The 22,348-nt window shown below is 53.1% G+C and overlaps 1 protein-coding gene across 1 annotated transcript in view; it reads right to left on the reverse strand.

The window, feature by feature from the left end:
- STK10 (serine/threonine kinase 10) overlaps positions 1 to 22,348 on the reverse strand; it is an 84,750-nt gene that overhangs the window by 47,530 nt on the left and 14,872 nt on the right. The window contains exon 2 of the mRNA XM_016211249.2: positions 17,718 to 17,882. Coding sequence (XP_016066735.2) covers positions 17,718 to 17,882 — 165 coding nt within the window. The remainder of the gene's footprint in view (positions 1 to 17,717; positions 17,883 to 22,348) is intronic.

Consider the following 22,348-nt stretch of genomic DNA (forward strand, 5'->3'; position numbering starts at 1 on the left):
GGAAACAGCAAGGTGACGCTGAGCAGGGCGCACAGCCAGCGAGATGGGGAGGTCCCAGGGCGTGACCCCCGCCCAGGCTGCCGGGCCAGCGCCTAAGGCCCTTGCTCCCCGGGCTCTCCTCCTCCTGCCCTGGGGCCTCTGCCGTCTGCACCCCTCCCCAACCCTCACAGGAGGCTCTAACACCCAGAGCCTGGGACACTTCATTTTTCAGGGAAGGAAAAAAAACACAAAACACCAAGTTGCCATGGATACCCACAGGTTCAGTGAACAGTCGTTTCAGCCAAGCCCACACCCTCCCTCCGACCTGTCCTGCTCACTGTCCCCACCTGCCAGCTGTCCCACTTTCTGGCCTCCACAGACAGCGGTCTCAGAGGACACCTTCAGCCCTCATGCAAGCTGTCCCAGTCCTCCTGGAATCCTGGCACCTGCCTCTTGCCTCCATCTTCCAGAGCCTGGGGCCCTGGCTCCCTCGGGGCCTTGAAGAGCAGCTCAGGTGGAGAAACTGAGGCCCAGAAAGTGGAGGTGACTGACCAAGGACACAGGTTGTTTAGTGGCAGGTCCCGGACTGGAAAGCAGTCTTCCAGCCCTCATGTTATTCAGGCAAGCACTGTTTCATTCACTCACTCACTCATTCATTCACTCATTCATTCATTCATTCACTCATTCACTCATTCATTCACTCATTCATTCATTCATTCACTCATTCATTCACTCATTCATTCATTCATTCATTCCACACATACCCCATAGGCAGCAGGCCCTGAAAGAACCACCAAGCCCAGGCCCTCAAGGGGCTCCTGGCCCAGTGCAGGGAACTGAAAAGGGAGATTAGAGTAAAAAGTAACGTGAGTACCGACAGGCCCTCCCGCTCTGGCTCTCTCCCCCCTTCACTCTTTCCCACCAGCTCTGGCCTTATATGTGCAAACATGCTTCCTCTTTTTCCTTAAAGTACGGATTCAGGTGGGCAGGAAGGGCGGAAAGTGACACAAACTTCAGGACACTCCCGGAAGCTCCCCCCACTTTTGGCTCCTGGCCCTGCTGGCTGGGAAGTCCCTCCAACCAAGAGGCAGACCCAGTGCCTGCGGGCGGTCAGAAGGGCAATGTGACCTTGGGTAGGCCACTTACTCTCCCCAAGTCTCAATCTCCTCATCTGTGAAACAGAACTCATCTCCTCTACCTCCAACGTCCTCAAGTCAAGACACGGTAAGTGGACGCCACACCAATTAACATGTGCTTGCTAAATCTCTAGCGAACAAATGAATTCCCCAGAAAGCATCACACATAGACTATGTAACTTAGGCCTCCTACAAAAATATGCCTTCTGAGAGCTACAATCTATCAGCACACCCGCAGTTATAATCAAAAGTCAGTACGAGAAGTGGTCAAACCCAGCAGTTCCCACCTCATTCAGTGGAACTGTCCCTTACACAACACCCTTACCCAAGGCCCCCAAGCTCCCTCCTCCCAGAGCTCGGCACCAGGGAAGGTCACACTTTCCACCAATCTAGTTCACTTCCTCCTCTGCCATTCGAGACCTCCATGACCCCTTGCGCTTCCCTTTTCTTTTTTTGCCTTGGCTGCTGGGAAGCTCTGAGCTGAGCTTTGGTTTTATTCCCATAAATAAATGCACCAACTTTTGGTTCTATGCCAGGATTAAACCCATGATATTTTACAATCTGTGTATGGCCTCGATGAAGTCCTTTTAGGAAATCACTGCCCTCACCCCTGGACTTCTGAAGTGTGAAGCTTTCCTGGACACAGCAGTACTCGTATTAACCAGGACACGAGTCAGTGATGTCCCATCAGCCTTTTTGTAAACATTGCCCAACAAAATGGTTAAGTTTTTCTTCTCTTTTTTAAAAAGTGTTTTATTCCTCCTTTTGGTTTTAAATGTTTCAAGGCTTCATGCCTTTTGTGTGACGCAAAAAAAAAAAAACAAACAAAAAACAACAAACCACAAACACACACCCCAAAAAACAAAAAACAAAATAACCCTTTCATGACTTGGCTCTCACTGGGTCCCATTACCAGGATCTTTCTTTTTTTTTTTAAATCCCCACTTGAGGATATTTTTTCCATTGCTTTTCAGAGAGAGTGGGAGGAAGACAGAGAAAGAGAAACATCGATGTGGGAGAGACACATCAACTGGATGCCTCCTGTACATGCCCTGACTAGGGCTGGGGATCGAGCCTGCAACCGTGGTACATGCCCTTGGCTGGAATCAAACCCAGGACCCTTCAGTCTAAGGGCCTACGCTCTAACCACTGAGCCAAACCGGCCAGGGCTCATTACCTGGGTCTTAACGCTTACCTTACAGGACTCTTACAGAAATGCAGTGGGTTTAATTAACAAAATAATAACCTCAAAAAATAGTAATAAAAATAAAATAATCATCTTTAATGCCTTAGGAAGTCACCAAGTATGCATGCTTAGAAAAGAGAAAGAATGCACATACATCAACACAGGGAAGGGCTAGAGGGGTCTGTACTGTATTTTCCATGTTTTAGTCAATGAATATGTTATAAAATCTTATATTAGGAATGATCTTTTTTAACTGGGAAGAACTGGCTTAAAATAACCCCAGGTTGCAGATGCATCTGTGCATCTGAGGGGCAGGGGTATATGTGTCCGTTCATAATGAAAACCCAGCAGCCTGTGCCCACAGCGTCCTGGGACGAAAGGAGGCTCCGTGGGATCGAGGATTCCTGGGTGCAACGCTCAAGGCCTCCGAGCTCTCAGCAGCCCCAATTCCAACAACCTCCAGGACCAAGGACTGACTGCTTGACCCGGTCGGAGGCTCGTCCTTTGTGCTCCCTCAAGAGCAGCCTGTGGCTCAGGGTTTTCTCCGGACCTGGAGAAGTGAGGCTGTGGTCAGTTCAACCCACGGACAATTATCATCTGAGGGCCTACCAGGGGCCCTGTATCGCTAGGCTCAGCAGGGCCATAAAAGTAGTATTCAATCAATAAACACTATCCACTATCTGGGCTCCTAGTCTGTGACAAGCCTGGGGACTGGCGACCTAGGACAGATTAGATAGGTCCCTGTGCCAAGGTCATAGGCAGAGGTGGGTACAGAGGCGGGAGGTACAGGCACGTGGTGACTGCATTACCCAGAAGCCTGTGGCTGAAGCAGTTAGCCAGGCCTGGAGCTATCCTGGCGAGCTTCCCGGAGGAGACATCCGGCCTGGTTTTTGAAGGGCAAATTTACCAGGTGAAGAAAGACAAAGCCATTCCATGCGGAGCACAGCAAGCGCAGAGGCAGAGCCGCATGGAGGAGTGTGGAGGGGAGCGCGGCAGAGTGCTCCACGGGGCTGGAAGAGAGCAGGCCGCAAAGGGGAACTTTATCCTGAGAGCTGTGTGTGTCCGCGGAGAGGCACCAGAGCGCTTTAACAAGGGGGGTCGTAGACGGGTTTCTGCTTTGGGGAGATCCCCACGATGTGTTATCTCTGGGAGCTGGGAAAACAGGGAAACAGTGGATTCTGGGCAAATGGCAAATAGGCAGTTATATCAGTCCTGGTGCCCTGGGGGCGACGACTGTCTTCCCCCTACACACAGCGTTTCTTTCTTTCCCTTCCAGAAAAAGCCATGAGAACTGAGTGGGACTCACCTCATCCCCTGCGGGAAGGGGGTGCCTAAACCTATCAGGGAAATTCGCTGCCCCTGGCCCTGATGGCTGGTTCCAGGCTAGTCCACCAGAGCAAGGCTGGTGGGTTCTGGCTGGTGCTGTGGGACGCCCCGGCGTCTCCGCTGGAGAGGACTGGAAGCACCCGGCCCTGAGGGTCGCAGGCAGCCACCCTGCAACCATGAGGAAAGCCAGTGTGAAGACAAAGCTGATACAAAGAGGAGGGCAGAGAGAGTCAGCGTATCGGGGCCCTGCTCCAACTCCCCCGATCTCACATTCGGCAAGACATAGTGAGGCTGAATAAGGGCAAAGGGACAGGAGGACAGGGTGCCATCCCGTGGGGCAAATAAGATTTCCCTGGGACTCTCTAGGGCGACCAGCTTAAAACTACCTGAGCGGCCACCAGAATGACGGGGAGACAGTTTCTGCTTCAGAAGGTCTGGGGCGGAGTCCACGAACCTGAGTTTCTAACAAATGACCCGGGGATGCTGCTGCTGGTCCCCGGAGCAAACTGAGAACCTTACTGCTCGCTCGGAATTCGCAAAAGAGCAAGAGGCCTGGATCTTGGGGCCACATCTCTCCTCCCCCAACAAAAACAGAATGCAGGGGGGTAGCAGAGACATCTTGGAGACAAACTGGCCAAATGGTCATGTCTCATGCTCCTTTTTAAGCTGAACTTTATCACCAGCGCTCCTACTTCTCGCCTCTGATCAAAGAGTGAGGGGCTTGAGCAGGAGGTGCGACCATCCCCTGAGCCCTTCCCAGCGCTGGCTCGTGAAGCCCTGGGTGGCGGCAAAGGGATTTGGGGATTTGCAACAGGAAACATGGTCAGATGGAAACAGATGGAGTTTTTCAATGAGCATTTTGAAAAAACGAGGCAGGTCAGCCGGAGCTTGGATACAGGGAGAGCCTTCAGGGAGGGAGGCGCTGGCTTTTTCCAGGGCCCCTTGTCAGACCAGGACGCTCTGCGCGACAGGCCTGCCTCCTCAGCTCTCACCAGCTGGGTGTCCCTAGAGACCAGGGCCCATGCCCACGCTCAGACGCGCCGGGTGGGGACTGGCCGGCGGCCTGTACTCGCTGGCTCCCCTCTCTGGCTGGAGGCCAAAGGAAACTGGAAACCTGTTTACCTCCAGCCCGCTCCGTTTAGACTAAGCAGCTGTCACTGTGCAGCGTGAGGCTCAGGGCCCGGGCACGTGATCCTGGCGGCCATGTCTCCGCTCCGGTCACTCATTCATTCACTCAGTCAGGGACTCATCAGGCACCTACCCCAGACCTGCCCCATTTTAGCCGCCGGGACACAGCACTGTACTTACAGAGCTCCATTCAGGAGGCATTCTCGCTCCTGGGCTCTAAACCTCCTTTGGAGCTGTGCAAATGGACTGGGGGCCCCAGAATTTAAAATCTCTCTTCTCCACCAGATCTACCCTGCAGGACTGAACACTGATGCCAAGGTGCTGAGCTGAGCTGACGTCCGCCCTTCCCAGTCACACACAGGGAAAGCCCCACAGTCTCACTCCGTGCCCTCCACCTCCTCACAAGGTAAGTGGTCGCCAGGTAGCTTAACCAGGGTCAGCCTCAGTTTCCCCATCCATGACATTTATAGAGATTGTTCACTGTGCCAGGCCCTGTGCCTAGTGCCTGGCACGGATTATCTCACGCTCACTATCTGAGGTAGGTATCCGAAAAAATGCCTATACCACCCTAGCCAGTTTGGCTGAGCCGTTAGAGCATTGGCCCGAGGACTGAAAGGTCCTGGGTTCGATTCTGGCCAAGGGCATGTACCTCGGTTGCATGCTCGATCTTGGGCCCTGATCAGGGCGCGTGTGGGAGGCAACCAATTGATGTGTCTCTCACACAGCGATGTTTCTCTCTCTCTCTACCCATCCCTCCCTTCCACTCTCTCTGAAAAGCAATGGAAAAAATATCCTCAGGTGAGAATTGAAAAAAAAATGCCTGTACCTCATGGGGTGTATTGTGAGGATTAAACAGGACAATGTGTGCTGGGTATAAGCATGACACCATCTGACACACAGGAAGTAACCATTGATACATGTTACAAATTACTGTCAGTATTTGGTGATATTTATTCCCATTTTACAGATGGGGAAACTGAGGCTCAGGGAGATTATGAAGGTCACACAAATAGTAAGTGGCAGAGCCAGGATCCAAACTGGGGCCTATTTAGGTGCCAAGTCTGGGCTCTGTCATCTGCCCGATGAAAGACAGGCCGAGTGGCCCCATCCTGCCTTCCTTGTGCCTCAAGGAGGAAGCCACAAGAAACTTGAGTCACACACAGCCCCCGGGGGGTGACAGAAAGGGCCCTCTGCCTCCGCACTTCAACCCTCCAACCCTCGCTGGGCCCCACTGATCAGTTCACACATACCAAGTGAGCTTGCTCAACCAGAGATAAGGGAGCCAGGATGTCCCAGCCTAGATAAGAGTGCCCTTAGACCACCTACCGGTTTTATTTTCATTTTTTTGTTAATCCGCACCCGAGGATATTTTTCCCATTGATCTTTAGAGAGAGTGGAAGGGGGGGAGAGAGAAACATGGATGTGAGGAGAGACACATCAATTGGTTGCCTCCCACACGCACCTGGATCAAACCTGCAACCCAGGTACATGCCCTTGACCAGGAATTAAACCCACAACCTCTTGCTCCGCAGGCCGACACTCTAACACTGAGCCACACCGGCCAGGGCCACCCACAGGATCCAGAAGTTTTACAACCCACAGGCCACAGGGCTAAGTGGCAGAACTGGGTCAGCAAGGCCATAGCCCAGCAGTCCCCAAGAGACAACTTGGGGGTGACAAGCCAGAGATCAGGCATCAGCATCCTGGCAACCACACAGTGCTCTGGGCTTAGGTCCCCTCGCCTCCTAGTCTTTTCCTGAAGGCAATAGGGGTACTGGGTACACAGAGGTGCTCAATAAATAAATGCTGGCAACACTCCTGAAGCTAAAATTAAGTAAGCCACAGCCAGGAGGTCTGGACATAGTCCCAGCTCTGCCACTGTCCTTCTGGGGGCCTGTCATATGCCCTTTCCTGCTTTGAGCCTCAGTTTCCCCACCTAGAAAACGAAGCCTTCAACAGCTATAAAGTTATTTGCAACAATGACATTTTACGGTTCAAGGTGACTAAAGCCACTTTATCACTAAACAAGCAGTTTATAAAAGTTCCATTCGTATCCACTCACAGAGCCTGGGGCCTAGTACATGATCAGTAAGTGTTTGATAAATTAATGAATATTCATTGGCCTTAAGGTGCCCAGAAATCAAGGCAAAACAGCCAGAAGGTGACTAACATAGTGGACAGATTCTGCAAAGACAGACACAGCAAGCCTGTCCCCTACCCTTCTGTCCCGAGACAGTAGAGGTGATGGCTGCCACCACTGGGCACTAATGCAGTCCTGGCACCAAACTCAGCGTCCTTTAAGCGTTCCCTCACATACTCCTGGGAGCAGTTACATTCATCCCTATTTTACAGAGGGGGAAACTGAGGTTTGGTAGGGAAAGGGCCTCCCCAAAGCCACTCAGCTCTCAGTGACAAACCCAGGTCTGCCTGACTCTGAGACACAAAGACAGTGACGTGTGTAGCCTGGAGCAAACCCCTGGGTCCGTTTCTTCCTGAGGAAGCCTGCAAGTGCTAGAGTCAGTCCCCAGGCCTGCCTCACAGAGAGGCACTGTCCCCTGGGCAAGGGGACACCGCATCAGCACAGCAGAGAGGATTCTGGTCTGCAGAATGGAGTCCACAGCGTCAGCCACCGAAACACAGTGGTCAACACACAAGCGTCTCCCGCTGCTCAGCAGCCTTTTCCCCGGAGGTGGAGTCGCAGAACCAGCACCTCCGAGCTCCAGTCCCGACAATGCGGCCCTTGAGCGGCGGCCCACGCCCACAGGCCTCCCAGGAACGCTGGCCGCTGGCCGGCTCCCCCCCAACTACTCCCCCCACAGAAAGCCTGGGGAAGGGAGGCATTCAGGTTCCCCCCGCCTGTGTGAGCAGAGCGCCCCCCACAGGAAACAAGGGGGAGTCCGAGGTGGCTCTGAGTCCCGATGTGCTGGCCCAAGTCCAGGGGCATCTCTGGGGTGGCCCTGAAGTGACTCAAATTCAGGGGTGCCTACCTCCTTCTGACACTGTTTAGCCCAGAGGGCAGGGGCACTGGCTTTGGGGTCAACATTCCCCGACCTTAAGTCCAAATGCTGCCACTGGGTGACTTTGGGCATACACTTACCCTCTCGGAGCCTTTGGGACAAGTTCACAGATCTGAGCCTCAGTTTGCTCACCTGTAAAATAGGGGTAACTATAGGACCAGCCTCCTAGGTGGTGAGCAAATGGGATGTGAGTGGAAGTGAGAGGGGTGAGCAAGGACGTGAGGGGCACGTGAAGTGTGCCAGGTGACAATGACAGGCGGGGCCAGGTCCCTCACTAAACCCCCATAGAGATGCTTGGAAATGTGACACAGAGACCTCAGTCCAGCCACTCCAACAGCAGGACCCCAGGCAAACCCCAGGTCATCCAGGCTCCCTGTCCCATCTATGGGTCCCCACCTGCTCCCACCTGGGAACACGAGCTGCCCCAGGAGGGGCCACTGTGTCTGAGGCTGGCTCCGGTCACACCAGTGAGTGCCAGCACCCACCTGCACACCGTGACTTTCGTGATGCACAGCGTTGCCGGCTACTTTCTAACAGCAGTCCCTCTACGGTGCTGGCTGTTTCAGAACAGAGATGCAATCTCTGTCAGGGGCCAACAGCTGGCTGCTGAGCCCAAGGGGACAATCCACAGAAACCACAGTGGGTGACATGTGGTCACGTGGACAGGTGTGGCCAGCTGGGCCGGCCTGCCCACACCCTGCTGTGACCCTGGGACCTGCTCTTCCTCTTTGATAAATGCTCACTCTCAGATAAGCAGTCACACCCCAAGAGGCCCAGGGTCACTCCTTCAGAGTCACACACACTTACACACACAGCGCAGCTCACATGTACAGGAAGTGCAGACCCCTCACAAGCCTATTTTTGGATTCCTAGGCCGTGTGGCCTGAATCACATGCCCACCCTGTCTGGGCAGCTAACCTCTGGGGCAAAGCAGGCTGCACAGATGAAAAACAGTCCCCTCACACACTTTTCTGGGAATTGAGTCCTCTTGGTTATCCTTACTTTCCTCCATCTTGATAGAGACCTGGGAAAGGAAATACTTCCTCTCCATTCTACTTTAAGAAAAGCAGTGCCACATGCCAATGGCAAACAGTCTTCAATCTCGGGGGCTGTTAGGGAGTAGTGAGGTCTGAGGCTAACTAGAGGTCACAACCCACCTAGGGGCAGCTGCTGCTCATCTCAGACAACTGTGGCCATACAGAAAGGTAGCCTGGTTGTTCAAGAAAAGCCAGAGGCCAGAATTCTGTGTGACATCGTCTGACAAAACACTAGCAACAAATTTCTAAAAGCATCACACACACCCAACCGAATGCATCTGCCGGCTCAATCTGGCCTACGATCACCGTCTGTGACCTTCTCTAAGGTTCACCGCACAGGTGGGGGCCTGGCATGGGAGACACCCTCCCACTCCCAACAGTGAAAGCTGAGTGGTAGAGACCTGTGGTTCTCAACCAGAGGCGATTCTGGCCCCCAGGGGACACCTGGCAACATCTGGAGACAGTTTGGGTTGTCACGAACAAGGGGGGAGGTGGCATCTACCGGCATCTGGTGGGTAGAGGCAAGAGCAGTGCTCAGGCTGAAGGCTTTGGCAGGCAAAGGGATCGGGCTAGAACTTAACAGAACTGGTTTATTTTCTTTTATTTCTATTTATGGCACGTGGATCCTAGTTTTCCATTTAGGGTAGTAAGACGAGAGTTTTCTTTTAAATAAATAAATAACGTTTTCTTTTACATAAAAAAATTCCTTTGTTTTACAGAAACTGTATTAACTATTACAGAGGTAGCAGAATAAATGAGGTTCGGGAGAGGCAGCCATACCAAGAGTGTCATATAAATAAATACTGTGGACATTTAACACCAAAAACAGTATATTCAGACGGGGGAGGGGCGGGTGGAGGGGGAAGACTCCATGCAAACAAAGGAGTCACGGCTTTATTTTTGCTTGTTAGGTATCCCTGAGAGATTCCTGGGCAGATAAACTCCCTGCGGAGCTTTCTGCCTGTGGGGGGTAGGGGAGCAGCAAGGGACTTTTGGACTTGGCCTGTGCGGGTCTCCAGGCCAGGCCTCCCCTCACCTTGTGCTCTGTGCTGGTGTGGTCATCCCCCCTGCGTCATCTTTCTTCCTGTGTGGGGGTGACATGATCAAAGCGAAGCCTGCAGCCTTGGGAAGGGTCCCCAGGTGAAAGGCAGTGAAGCCAGAAGGGAGGGCTGCCTGGAAGAAGGCACCAGATGGCAAAGACCTGGAGCTGTCACCCACACGGAGCTCAGAAGAGCTGGGGAAGACGCCTGGGAAGGTGTGGATGGCAGACTGTCATGAGCCTGTGTGCCAGGTAACAGGTCTAGAACATGTGAGCGAAAGGGGGCAACAGAGTAGACCCCACAGGCTCAGCAGGCTCCTGGGCAGGCCTCCCAAGCTCAGAGACCAGCGGTGACCACGCAGGAGGGTCTGACCACGAAGCCCTGGCCGGGCGGGTCAGGCGGGCAGTCCCGTCCGGCCCGCAGCTTCCTCAGCCAAGGTCGGTCTTCACCGTAAGTGAGCTCTGCCCACTGATCTTATGCAACGAGGGCAACACCCCTGGGAAATGTCAGAGTAATTCCCTCCCCTGGAGGCCCCAGAGCAGGAACCACAGACCCTCAGTGTCGCCTTGTTCCCCGAATGCCACCTCCAGGGGCTGTACCTGTTAACCGTCCCGCACCCACCAACGTACAAGAAGTGTGCGCTCCGCCACCTTGCGTTCGGCCCGGCCCCAGGGATGTCCCCGCTTTGCTCTCTCCGCCTCCCTCACCCACCACCCGGGCTTCGGGCGCCTCCCCCGTTCCCCCCCGACTCCCCTGAACAAGCCGAGCCGCAAAGCCGCCACTCTCCGCATTTCCTCAGTCCCTTGAGGCCTGGCTTCAGGCCGTGTCCTCAAAATTTTCGCTCAGGTGAATTACTTTTTTTTCTTTTACCGTAAGGCAGTGTTTTATTTACTCTGTCCATTAATGGCCAACATTTGAGAACATTTACAATATTAATGGAACTTAATCTAAGAGAAGTTCAACTTAACATCTTTCAAGATGTTTCAACACCGGGTAGTAATAAGAGGGACAATTATGGTTGAAATTGTGATGTCGAAACGTGTAATGAATGTTCGATGCTGGTCTGCATGCAACGCGGCTTTTGGTGTGAAGTTCTCGGCGGTAAGAAAGAGCATGTGGCTCACCCCCTAACAGGGGTCCCCCTAATCTGGGATGGCCTCCGGCATTTCATCCGTGGTTTGGGGCACAGTCGTCTGTGACGGTGTGAATGGGGCCGAGGAGCAGGGCGCCTGCTCTTCATTTTAACTCCCAACTACAGGGGCGAGGGGCAGGCGCCCAGCAACTGCCCAGGGCTCTGAGGCCAACGGGGAGCCCACGGAGTTTAGCCAGGATTCGGGGACACACGCCCACGAGGTACAGTATGAAGCCAAACTGGGAGCTTAAGAAATGAGCAAAGGCCACGTGAATTTTCCACCATCTTCCCCGTGGCTTTAGACAACCTCGTAGTGGAGTCCCCACCCTCGGCGGAGTCCCCACGCTAGGAGGGAGTCCCCACCCTAGGAGGGAGTCCCCACCCTCAGAGGAGTCCCCATCCTCGGAGGAGTCCCCACCCTAGGAGGGAGTCCCCACCCTCAGAGGAGTCCCCACTCTCGGAGGAGTCCCCACCCTAGGAGGGAGTCCCCACCCTCAGAGGAGTCCCCATCCTCAGAGGAGTCCCCACCCTCGGCAGAGTTCCCACCCCCTCGGAGGGAGTCCCCACCCTCTGTGCAGAGTCCCCTGCCAAAGTGCAGACCAGGGAGCCACAGGGGGAGAGGAAAAACGGAAAAACTGAGCAAAAGGCCAAGTGGCGCCGGCACGCCCCCAGGCCGGCTCAGATAAATTCCTATAAAAATGTCCTACAGGTTCGGACATTCTTTCCTTAACAACAGAGAGCCGTGGAAGGGGCCTTCTTTAGGGCAGTGTGACAGGAGTAGGGTCTCTCTTCCACAGTCCTTGAGGACCCCTCTGGATGTATGGCCTTTGACCAATTTGCTCCGTGACCTTGGGTAAAGCCCAGACCCTCTCTGGAACCCAGCTGGCTCATCTTGCAAATGAGGGGTTGGCTGCGTGTCCCCCGCACAGCCAGCTGGTTCAGTCCACACTCACCCCGCCTGGCTCTGGTGGTCTCCTGGAGCTACCGACTGTTAAGTTTTCAGGAATTTTTGTAAGCCGGTTGTTAAACACAACCATTATTAAAAATTAACTTCTATAACCGTTTAGTTTTTAAAATCATATTTAAAACAAAGATGATAAATACTCAAGAACACAGCGCTTTCCTAATTATTTTACCATATCCCGTCATCCGTACAGGTCATCACGGAGGGCACATCCCCCCCGCTCTATGTGAGGGACATACTTACACCACAGAAATTGGCAGGGGCTACAAACCAGGGCTGCTCTTCCCGGAGGGCTGACTGTTAACCATTCACCATAAATGCCACTCTCTCGCACTCCCGTAACACATGTAGAAAAGAGACCGGCCCTTGCAAGACTTCCCCAGAGACTGAAGTCTGGCTCCAGGCTGGGGTTTGGGGGATGCTGGGGCAGTCAGGAACCAGGGCAGATTCCTGAGGTCGGCCCAGGGTTTCCTGCTTCGCTGCCGCTCAGGACCTGGGGTGCGACCAGAGCTGCCTGTCCACATTGCCCACACGGCAGCCACGAACCACACGTGGCTACGGAGCCCTTGAAATGCAGCTAGTGTTGAAAACTGATCGTTTTATTAACTTTTAATTAACTTAAATTTGAAACATGACACGAGAGTATTACTGGGAAACATTTAAGAATGTTGGAACCACTGGGGATGGGAATCTCTTCTGTCAACTACAAATTTTATGACATCTAAGTCTAATTATAGATCAATTTTATAACCACTGTAAATTTTATGACATCTAAATATAGATTTCTGATGAATATTTAGCTCCGGCATTGAGATGTGCTATAAATGGAAAACACACACTAGATTTGAGGGCTTAGAATGGAAAAAAAAAAAAGTAAATTTTCTTATTAATAATTTTTACATGTCAGAACGATAGTATTTTTTATTTACTGGGTTAAGTACATTATATTATTTAAATTATTTCAGCTGTTTCTTTTTGCTCTTTTTAATGTGGCTATTAGAAAGTTTATAATTACATATGTGGCTCACATTATCTTTCCATGGGGTGGTGCTGGTCTAAAATAATTTGGGGTTTTTATTCCTCCCACTTGCACCATTTGATATTCCAAAGCAGAAGTGGTCATAAGGAACCAATGGGAGGATTTTGCAAAGATTACAAATCCTGGGAGAATATGAGTTAATCTTGTGGTGCAGTGAGTGACCTCCGCCCCGTCCAGGGGGAGTCCCCTGGATGCCACGACTGGGGAAGGGGCCCAGGACCCTTGGGCAACAGCCAATTTTGCATCCTATAGCCCCGCCCCTGAGAGCAGACCCCGGGGCCAGGACTGGTTTTGTCAAAGGCACCCACACAGAAAAGCTGGCTCCTAGAGCCACACATGAGGCCTGGTCTTGGCCACAAGATGGGTCCAAGAACCATCCCACAGAAGCAAATATGACAAGGTTGGTGCATCCTTCAACCTTGTATCACAGAACAAGGCTTCTCCCTTTCACACTTGTGCACATGTTGTCCCTCTACCTAAACTGCCCTTCCTTCTCTTATCCCTCTGGAGAACTCCTATGCATCCTTCAAGATCTAGTTCAAATGTTCTTTCCTCTGAAGCCTTTCCTGACCCAGTGATGTTCCCACATCCCATCTCCGGGCTTCTGGCCTCGTCTATTCTTACCACATCCTTATTGGCCTCAGTGCTTTTATTCTTGCTCCCTCAAATGTGATTTCTTTCTAAAACACATCATATGTCTCTTCCTTGGGGAAATTGCCACTGTGTCCCCATTACCTAAAACAGTAGTTCTCAAACTTAAGCAAGCATCAGCATCATGTAGAAGGCTCCTTAAAACACAGATCGCTGGGCCCCACGCAGAGTTTCTGATCCAGCAGGTCTGGGCTGGGGCCTGATATTTTGCCCGGGGCTTGATATTTTGCATTTCTAACAAGGTCCCAGGTGCTGCTGCTGGTCCCAGGGCTGTACTTTGAGAACAGATAGAAAAGATCAAGTGCAAACTCTTCCCCTTGGCACTCAAGGCCCTGTACAACACAACCTGCCCTCGTCTTTCACCAGGTGTGGCCCGAACCCTAGCCCATCCTTCATGCAAACATGCCATACCTTCTCCCCAACTCCACACCACTGCCGGCACTGTCCTTTCTGCCTGAAACCCTCTGTCCCTGCTGATCCACCCAGTTCTAGGGCCACCTCCTTAATTTCATAATGTCTAAAACCAAAGTCCCTCAAATGATATGGCACCTTTCAAGGTTTACAAAGTAGCAGATGTAGGCTGTGGGGTGGCCACAAAATAGGAGGGTAGGAAACTTCAGAGATAGCAGCAGCCCTGGGTGAGATAATACCAGCCTAAAGTGACAATTCAAGGACGGAAATTCTGCTGTATCTACTTAAACAACCTCAGACAGTCACAGTCTAGTTACAAAATGTCCTTTTTTCTCTATCTGGTTTTCCGGTTCTGCCACCTTCTAGCAGCGTGGCCTTGGGTGAGGGGTGGGGGACTCGGCGTCTTTGTTTCTCATTTTTGTCCGTGAGGTGGGGACAACCTCACAGAATGAACAATGAACAAGGAACGACACGATGCAAGTGGAACTCACAGGGAAAGGCCTGGCGCACAGGACGCCCTCGGTTGGCCTGTTGCATTATCTTTGGATGTGAGAAAGTAATGAACTCGGTACCCAGCCACAATCAGTAATGGGCACACATACATAAAAGATGTTTTTTTAATGGGTACATAATCAGCAGTCCCATAAAGACTGTAGGGATGGACAGCAGGACGGATGGACAGGTCAGTGGATGGACGGGTGGATGGGGAAACTCTTTGTAAATATCAAACGTGGCGCCATAAGGCTGGTTCGATAACAGACACTTGAAAATCTTCAAAATCCTCCTAAAGAGGTTTTCAGGAAATGACACAAAAGTTCGAAGATGTCCATCAGAGCTGTTTATAACCAAAAAAATAAAAAGGAAGCGCCTAGATGCTCATCAGTAGAGAACAGCACAATCAGGAGACGGCATCTACAGAACAAAAACTAAAGATGCAGGTATTTCCCTGCTGACATGAAAAACTCTTCCGAATAGAGCTACATAAAAAGAGTTGAGCAAAAGGTAAAAAAAGTAACAGGTATGATACAAATTCATCCTTTTCAAAGAACTGTGGGTATGGGAGTGTGTATATACGAAGTCCAGGAAAACACATTCCAAGCGTTACCGGCGGTTATCTCTGGTATAAAATTTGGATGGTACGAACCGTTTTTTTTCTTTTGCCTTTTCACATATTCTCCTTTTTCTCCGATGACCATATATATCACAGCTGACTCATTTCTAAAAAATTGATTTGACAGAGAGAGGAAGGGGGAGAGAGCGAGAGAGAGAAATATACACTGATTTGTTGTTCCACTTATTTATGCATTCATTGGCTGATTCGTTTTTAACATGTCTATTGATTTCAGAGAGATGAAGGGAGAGGGAGAGAGAGAGAGAAATATCAGTGATGAGACAGTTGTCATTGATCAGCTGCCTCCTGCACGCCCCTGCTGGGGATTGAGCCCAAACACGGGCATGTGCCCTGACCGGGAATCAAACCACAATCTCCTGGATCCTAGGTCAATGCTCAACCCCTGAGTTAAGCTGGCCAGGCCACTGGCTAATTCTTGTATGTGCCCTGACCAGGGATCAAACCCACAAACTTGGTGTATCAGGACGACGCTCTAACCAACTGAGCTACCCAGCCAGTGCCCACAGTTGACTCGAACAATGCAAGGGTGAGGGGCGCCGACACCACATAGCTGAAAATCTGCTTATAAATTTTGACTCCCCAAAACTAATTAAACCAGTTTTCCCTTGATATCCTTGGGAACTGGTTCTAGGATCCCCGTGGATACCAACAGGCAAGGATGCTCAAGTCCCCTATATAAAACGGCGTAGAACAATGCGTAAGGTTGGCCCTCCACATGAGGCCTCAAGCCTGGGATTGAAAACAGTACAGGTATTTATTGAAAGAAATCCACGTAGAAAGTGGGCCTGCGCAGTTCAAACCCGTGTTGTTCAAGGGTCCATTGTAATCATTTAATTTCTTAAAAGAAGGAAAAACATTTTAAAAAGCAGCTCCATGAATCAGGACAGAAGAATGGCCCTGAGTTGGCAGCAGCTTTATAGGCCTCAGCTGTGTGACCATAAGCAAGGGGCCTGCCCTCTCTGGACCTCTATCCCCTCCACTGGAAAAGATGACCAGTCTTCCTGCTCTGCTCACCTCTCGAGGTGCCTGGAGACCGTGGGTGAGGAGGGGCGTTGAAACCTGCAGCTGACACCAGATGGTGGTGGTTTTATCGCTCAGTGACACTCGGAGAACAAAGGGGAGTTGGCCTCTGTTGGGGGAGGGGGGCCACCAGTTTTAGGGGACAGAGCTCTGGGTGGGGCTGGGTGGCCAAGTTCTCACCCAACCCCACACACTGGTTCCCTTCATCACTGTGAAATGTGAGGCATGAACTTCAACAGTGTTTCTAAACTCTCCTTTGGTTTCTGAGACATCAGGATCCTTTTTGCAAACTTCCTTGATAAGATCGGTAGTTCTATTCCTAAAAATCAGGCATTCTGTCCAAAAAAAAAAACAGCCAAGTGTGGGTCTATTTCCCATTATTCTTAATAGAAAAACTATAAGCATTACACATCAACTCCAAACTCCCCACTGTCTGCCTACAATGTAACTAAAACACAGTAACGCTCCTATAGCGGGACAGGAGGTGACACGCTTACAGCACCCACTCCTGACCCCCACAGCAGCACTAACAGCTGTCGGGACCGGGCTGTACGCAGTAACATGAGCCCGGCCGCCTCGGTCCCGCACCATCGTGGATGCCACCCAGCCCGCCCAGCCTGGAAACCTCGCAAAACATCCACCTGCGACCCAACAAGCCTTCCGACTGCCCCCAGGATACACTAGAGGCTTCTGTACGCAGTACCATGAGCCTGGCCGCCTCGGTCCCGCACCATTGTGGATGCCACCCAGCCCGCCCAGCCTGGAAACCTCGCAAAACATCCACCTGCGACCCAACAAGCCTTCCGACTGCCCCCAGGATACACTAGAGGCTTCTCCGGAACAGCATCTTGTTACAACTGTACTGAGCTTTGGGGATACAGAGACGTTGCTTTACATATAAAATATCGACTGAGAAAAGGTTTGGAAAGACTCAAACCTACTAGGAAGTCTGGGTTTTATAAACTGAGAGGCATTAAGACCAGGAGAAAGTCAGTGGGGGAGAGGTTGTGTGGGGCAGGACAGTCTGAGAAAAATCCGGGCACTCTGTTAAAGGGCCCCCCTCCTTAGTGCTGCCATTGAAAGAAATCCCCCTGTGGCAGCCACCACAGTGGTAGCAACGATTTTACTGCTACAAATACCAGCAGCCAACATTCACCCAGCTCTCACCTGTGCCAGGTACTCCTCAAAGCACCCACCACGAATTAACTCGTTTCATCCCCATAACGACCTTCAAGCTAGGTACTGTTATCACCCCCATCTTACAGACGGGGAAAGTGAGGCCTGGACAGGAAAGAACCTGCCTAGGGTTATCCACCTTGTAAGCAGCAGAGCCCAGGATTCGAGGCTGGGCCAGAGAGCTTTAGTTCCTTCCTGCTCTCAACCAAAAGCGGGGAGGCTGTGCAGAAAGGGGGTGCGGGGGATCCAGAGTCCCCCCTACTTCCCTTTCTCCTTGCCCTCCAGGCAGATGCTGAGAAAGGGCCGAGGCCCTCAGGCCGGGCCGCGGGGGTGGCGCCCTTACCCACAGCTTGCCGTCGTAGTAGTAGGCGCCCAGGAGCTTCACGATGTAGGGGTGGTCGCAGGTGGCCAGGATCTCAATCTCCACGATGTAGTCCTCCAGCTCCTCCTCACTCTTGGTCTCGATGACCTTGGCGGCGGCCAAGGCACCCGTCTCCTTGTTCTTGGCCTGCAAAGCAGAGGCACAGAAGGTGACCAAGGCGTGCTCGGGAGGACACTGGAGGGAATGGGGAGTGAGTGTTTAATGAGGGCAGAGTTTCCGTTTGGCGTGATGGAAAGCTCTGGAAATGGACAGCGGGGAAGGCTGGACAACACTGTGAATGTCCTTCAAGCCACTGCATTATACACTTAGAAATGGCTAAAATGTTCAACTTCGTGTTATACATATGGTACAATTTAAAAACCAAGAGCAAGAGAGAAATAACCGTGTAAATGACACAAGCAACTCCATCCACGGTGAGCCGGTGTCCACGGAAAGGGAGGGGAACCCACAGTCCCCTTGGGCAGCCCCATGAGGCGCGGGGCTGCTGCATTCACCCAGCACGCGGTGCGGTCCCGGTGTTTAGGGAGAGCACCCTATCCTGCGACAGGGGCCCTGAAAGCGAGCTGCACCCCGGAGCCTCCAACAGCAATCTACGGAGAACAGGGTGCCCGGGGCCCCTGAGCAGCCGTGCTGGCCTCCACCAAGGTGCCTCCCTGGGGAGAGCAGCACACACCCCTCTGGCCTTAAAGGGCAGCTGTGCCACCTGACCCACTAGAGATGCCCACTTGTGCACCAGGAACCCCGAGGATGACGATAGGAATTCATGTCAAGTCACATGATCACCACCGTAACCCGCACCACAGTGTCCCCATTCTACAGACAGGCAAGTCCAGGCTTGCAGAGGACATCTGGGTCTTCGGCTTCCAAGATTCTATGCACTGTGCCCTACTGTACACGGGCCCCCTGTCATCTCCAGAACTCAGACGCCTCCTGGATCAGATGCCAACAGACACTTCCGAGAGGTCCCAGGCCAGCCCTGCACAGGGACACCCTCCCCCTGGCCTCAGGGACCCCAAGGGCCAGCTGGGGAGACCCACCCTCTAGTGCCAGTGGGGAGACGGCGTGCTCCTGGGTGCAGAGTGGGAATTGGGAGCGGGTGCCGAATCTCGCCAGGAAGCCTTCTAGAAGGGAGTCACACCCATAGGCAATTTTTACACTCGTTTGCAAATTTATTCTCAGTTTAGGGACATGTTTCTGTTCATTGAGCTGCGAAGTCCACATTTATCACGGGCTGGCTCTGCATGGGACCTCGGTCTACACCTCAACACGGGCTAATCCATTCATCTCCCCAACAAGCCTGGATGCGGTGCTATTACTACCCCAGGCGCAGGGGAGGAGAGTGACAGAGCCGGGCCGCCTGCACTCCCGCGGCCGCCCTCCCCTCGTCGCCTGCTGGTCTAAGAAACCCTCCAGGAGCCCAGGTCAGGGCTGGAATGTCACGGGCAGCCATTCCCCAGGCTCAGTCCTTGCGCTGGAATTCGCCCCGTGTCCTCTCCCCTGATTCAATTCTGAAAGCTCGCTCAGAGCCCCTTAACCCCCTCAATTAGGCGGTCAGGTCCCCCGACTCTCACACACACCTGTAACGGACTATGTTCCTGCCTTTCACTGCTTTCTGATTTTCTCCTGCCACCGGACCATCAAAACATCCTTCCTCACTGTTCAAAGTCCTCTCCGAGCCCAGAAGAGCAGTTTAGACACTGCTCCTTCTCAGAGAGGAAGGCGGAGGGCTCCGCGGCGGCCTGGCCGCGCTCCCCGGCCCCCAGCCAGAGGGCAGGCGCGCTGAGCTGGCAAAGGCCACCCCTCCGCCAGTCACCTTTCACTCCCTGGGGCTGGCGCAGGAGGCTGCCTGCCACCTTTTTCTGGGTTTCCTTAAAAGGGATGTTTTCTCCTGGAGGTGGGGGAGGCCCAGGCAGGGTCCGTTTTCCAGGATTGCACACAACCTGCCTCGCCCGCCACCCTGAAAACAGCACTGACCAAGGGGCCGGGCCTGGCAGGGCTGCTGCGTTCACAGGGAGGGACCATGCTGCCCAGCACCTGGCTCAGATTCCACAGGCCAGCGCCGACCAGAAAGGGGCGAGCAGCAACCATGGCACAGCACACAGAGTGACTTGGCCAAAATTAAAGTCTTTACCAGCCCAGCAGTCCATCACCTTGAGGCCACAATCACGGCTGATGATAAAACAGCTGCCCCCACTGGAGCTCTCGCCAGGGGCCAGGGCAGACCCTACGTGGACTCTCTCACCTCATCTTCCATCCAGTGCTCAGAGATAAATACTAGCATTCTCAATTTACAGATGCAGAAACTGAGATTCAGAGACACACAGTGATTTGCCTCAGGTCACACAGCAAGTGAGGGGTGAAGGCTGGATCCAAACAGCCGCCTGAGCTCTGACTCACTTCCCAGGAGGCCCTTCTGGGTGAGGGCCCAGTTCCCTGCTCTGGCTCCCTCTGCTAAAGATAAATGACAACCACAGCCAATAGCGTGCTTGGCAGCTGGGGACTACTGCAACTGCCAGAGTCTAGTCTGACCACAGGCCATTAAGGCAGGTGTGAGCCATGGTGTCCCTTCCCTGGAGGAGCAAGCTGAGGCTCAGAGAGGTATCAGGACCCACCCAGGGCTGCTCTTCGGTCTCCTGAGTCGTCGATGCACTAGGCTATTTGATCACTTATTGCCTATCCCTTCACTCACCATTACTTACATGCCCAGAGTAGTGTGAGGCACTTTTCTAGTGGAGAGTGTCCACCAAGAGGGGCATTTGTGGGTCGGATTCATGGCCCTCCCACAGCGGAACTCACCCTTCCCGGATTTTTCTGCAACAGAGCCAACCCACCCTCATTCCAAGGCCCAAGACGCGATGGAGGGAATTCCACCCTTATCTCCAGACGTGGGTGGGTGACTCATCCTGGCTAATCAGAACACAGCGACTGCCTCAGGGAGGGATGTGATGGGGTCAGCCAATGAAATGCAACCTCAGAACAGCGCTGAGATGGTCCCAAGCCCTGCTGCAAGAGGCAGCCCTGGAGCTGCTGGGCTCTACATGCCCCCAAGAGGGGACTGAAAATGAAACAGCTAAGCCTAGAGTGAAGCGGCAGAGCCTCAAGGGGACATCACAGGACACTGATCCCTCCATTAGTTTTCACACCAAGGAGATACTACTATTAAGAGCCTCATCTTACATATAAAAAAACTGATGCTCAGAGAGGTCAAGTCACTTGCCCAAGGTCACACAGGGCTGGGAGGTAAATTCAGGCCTGTGTGGATTCAAAGTCCACGTTCCTGACCACTTTGCCAGAGATGCCTATACGTTCTGCAAAGGGCCTCTCTGGGCCTCAGTTTCCCTCACTGCATAGTGGGAGGATGGGGAAGTGATGCCCAAGATCTCTGTGGTCTGATGTGAGGGCATCTTGGAGAGTGGGTGGGTCCTGGAAAGCTAAGGGTGGTCCAAGTGGACAGGGGACCCGTGGGAGGTGACAAGCATAAAGAACAAGCGGCTATCTGTGCACTCTGACGTCCGTCTCTCCCACCGGCTGAGGCAGGGCTGGGGTCCAGCGAAAGACGGGGGAGCCCGCACCCAGCCCTCGCTGCTGGCCTCAACCCACACCCTCGAGAGCACACACACAGTGGCCACTTGTGTTTTCTAACCCAGGCACCTCTGTGGGAACAATCCTCCCCCTTGTGCGGCTGGGGGCCCAGCCTGAAGGAGGTGGGGACAGCCCTGCCTGCCGGGAGCCCTGCCCCACCCAAGGGGCCCAGCCAGGGGCTGGAGGCTTCCTGAAAGTCAACCACACTGTGGCAGCCAGTAGGGGACAACTCCCAGGCCCTCCCCTTCCCTCTTGGCTGCAGGCTGATCACTGTGTCCCCTGCCTCCTCCCCCAGGGAAAGAGCTGAGATCACAGAACTCAGAGGCCAGAAAGAACACTGGCCACACTCCTAAACCCCAGCTCCCCACCCCCCATGCTGCAGATGAGGAAACAGAGTCCACAAAGGCGAAGGCAGTGTCCAGGGTCCAATCTGCAGCAGCCGCCTTATCTGCAAAACAGAGCACCGCCTGCCTCAAGCAGAGTGAACAAGAACTTGAGCCAAGAACCCACGGGGCCGGGGGTGGGGCACCTCAGGCCCGGGAGCTGGCAGAGGTGCCCGGAGAGGAGTCCTAAAGAGGGCAGCAGGGGAACTGGGCAGCATCCATCCCCCTGGACTCACAACTCCAGTTTCTTCTGGGAACCACCTCTCCTCACTCAGTCACAGCCAGCCGTTCAGACGTGCCATGTGATCCAAGGCAGGCCAGCAGGGCTGTACCTGTTAGTTCTTTGGTTTGTTTTGGGTACTGGGGGGTCTGGGTAAAGCAATCAGGAAAGAGGCTTTTTCTTTCTAAGAGGTTGCTCCACTGTTAGGATGAAGGCTGGAGGGTCTTGCAGCCCATCCTGCCACTTTCAGAGAGCGGCCTGAGGAGAGACCAAGACAGGGAAGCAGGGCCCACAGGTGGAGGAGGGCAGATGCTGAGGGTCTGCGAACACCTGGAGCCAGCTGTTCCTAAAGGCCGGATCCGCCCTTAGACTTTTCAGTTATGTGAGCCAATCAACTCCCTTCTGGA

This window comes from Miniopterus natalensis, chromosome 4, assembly GCF_054644295.1.
Source record: "Miniopterus natalensis isolate mMinNat1 chromosome 4, mMinNat1.hap1, whole genome shotgun sequence".
In the NCBI taxonomy this organism is placed as follows: Eukaryota; Metazoa; Chordata; class Mammalia; order Chiroptera; family Miniopteridae; genus Miniopterus; species Miniopterus natalensis.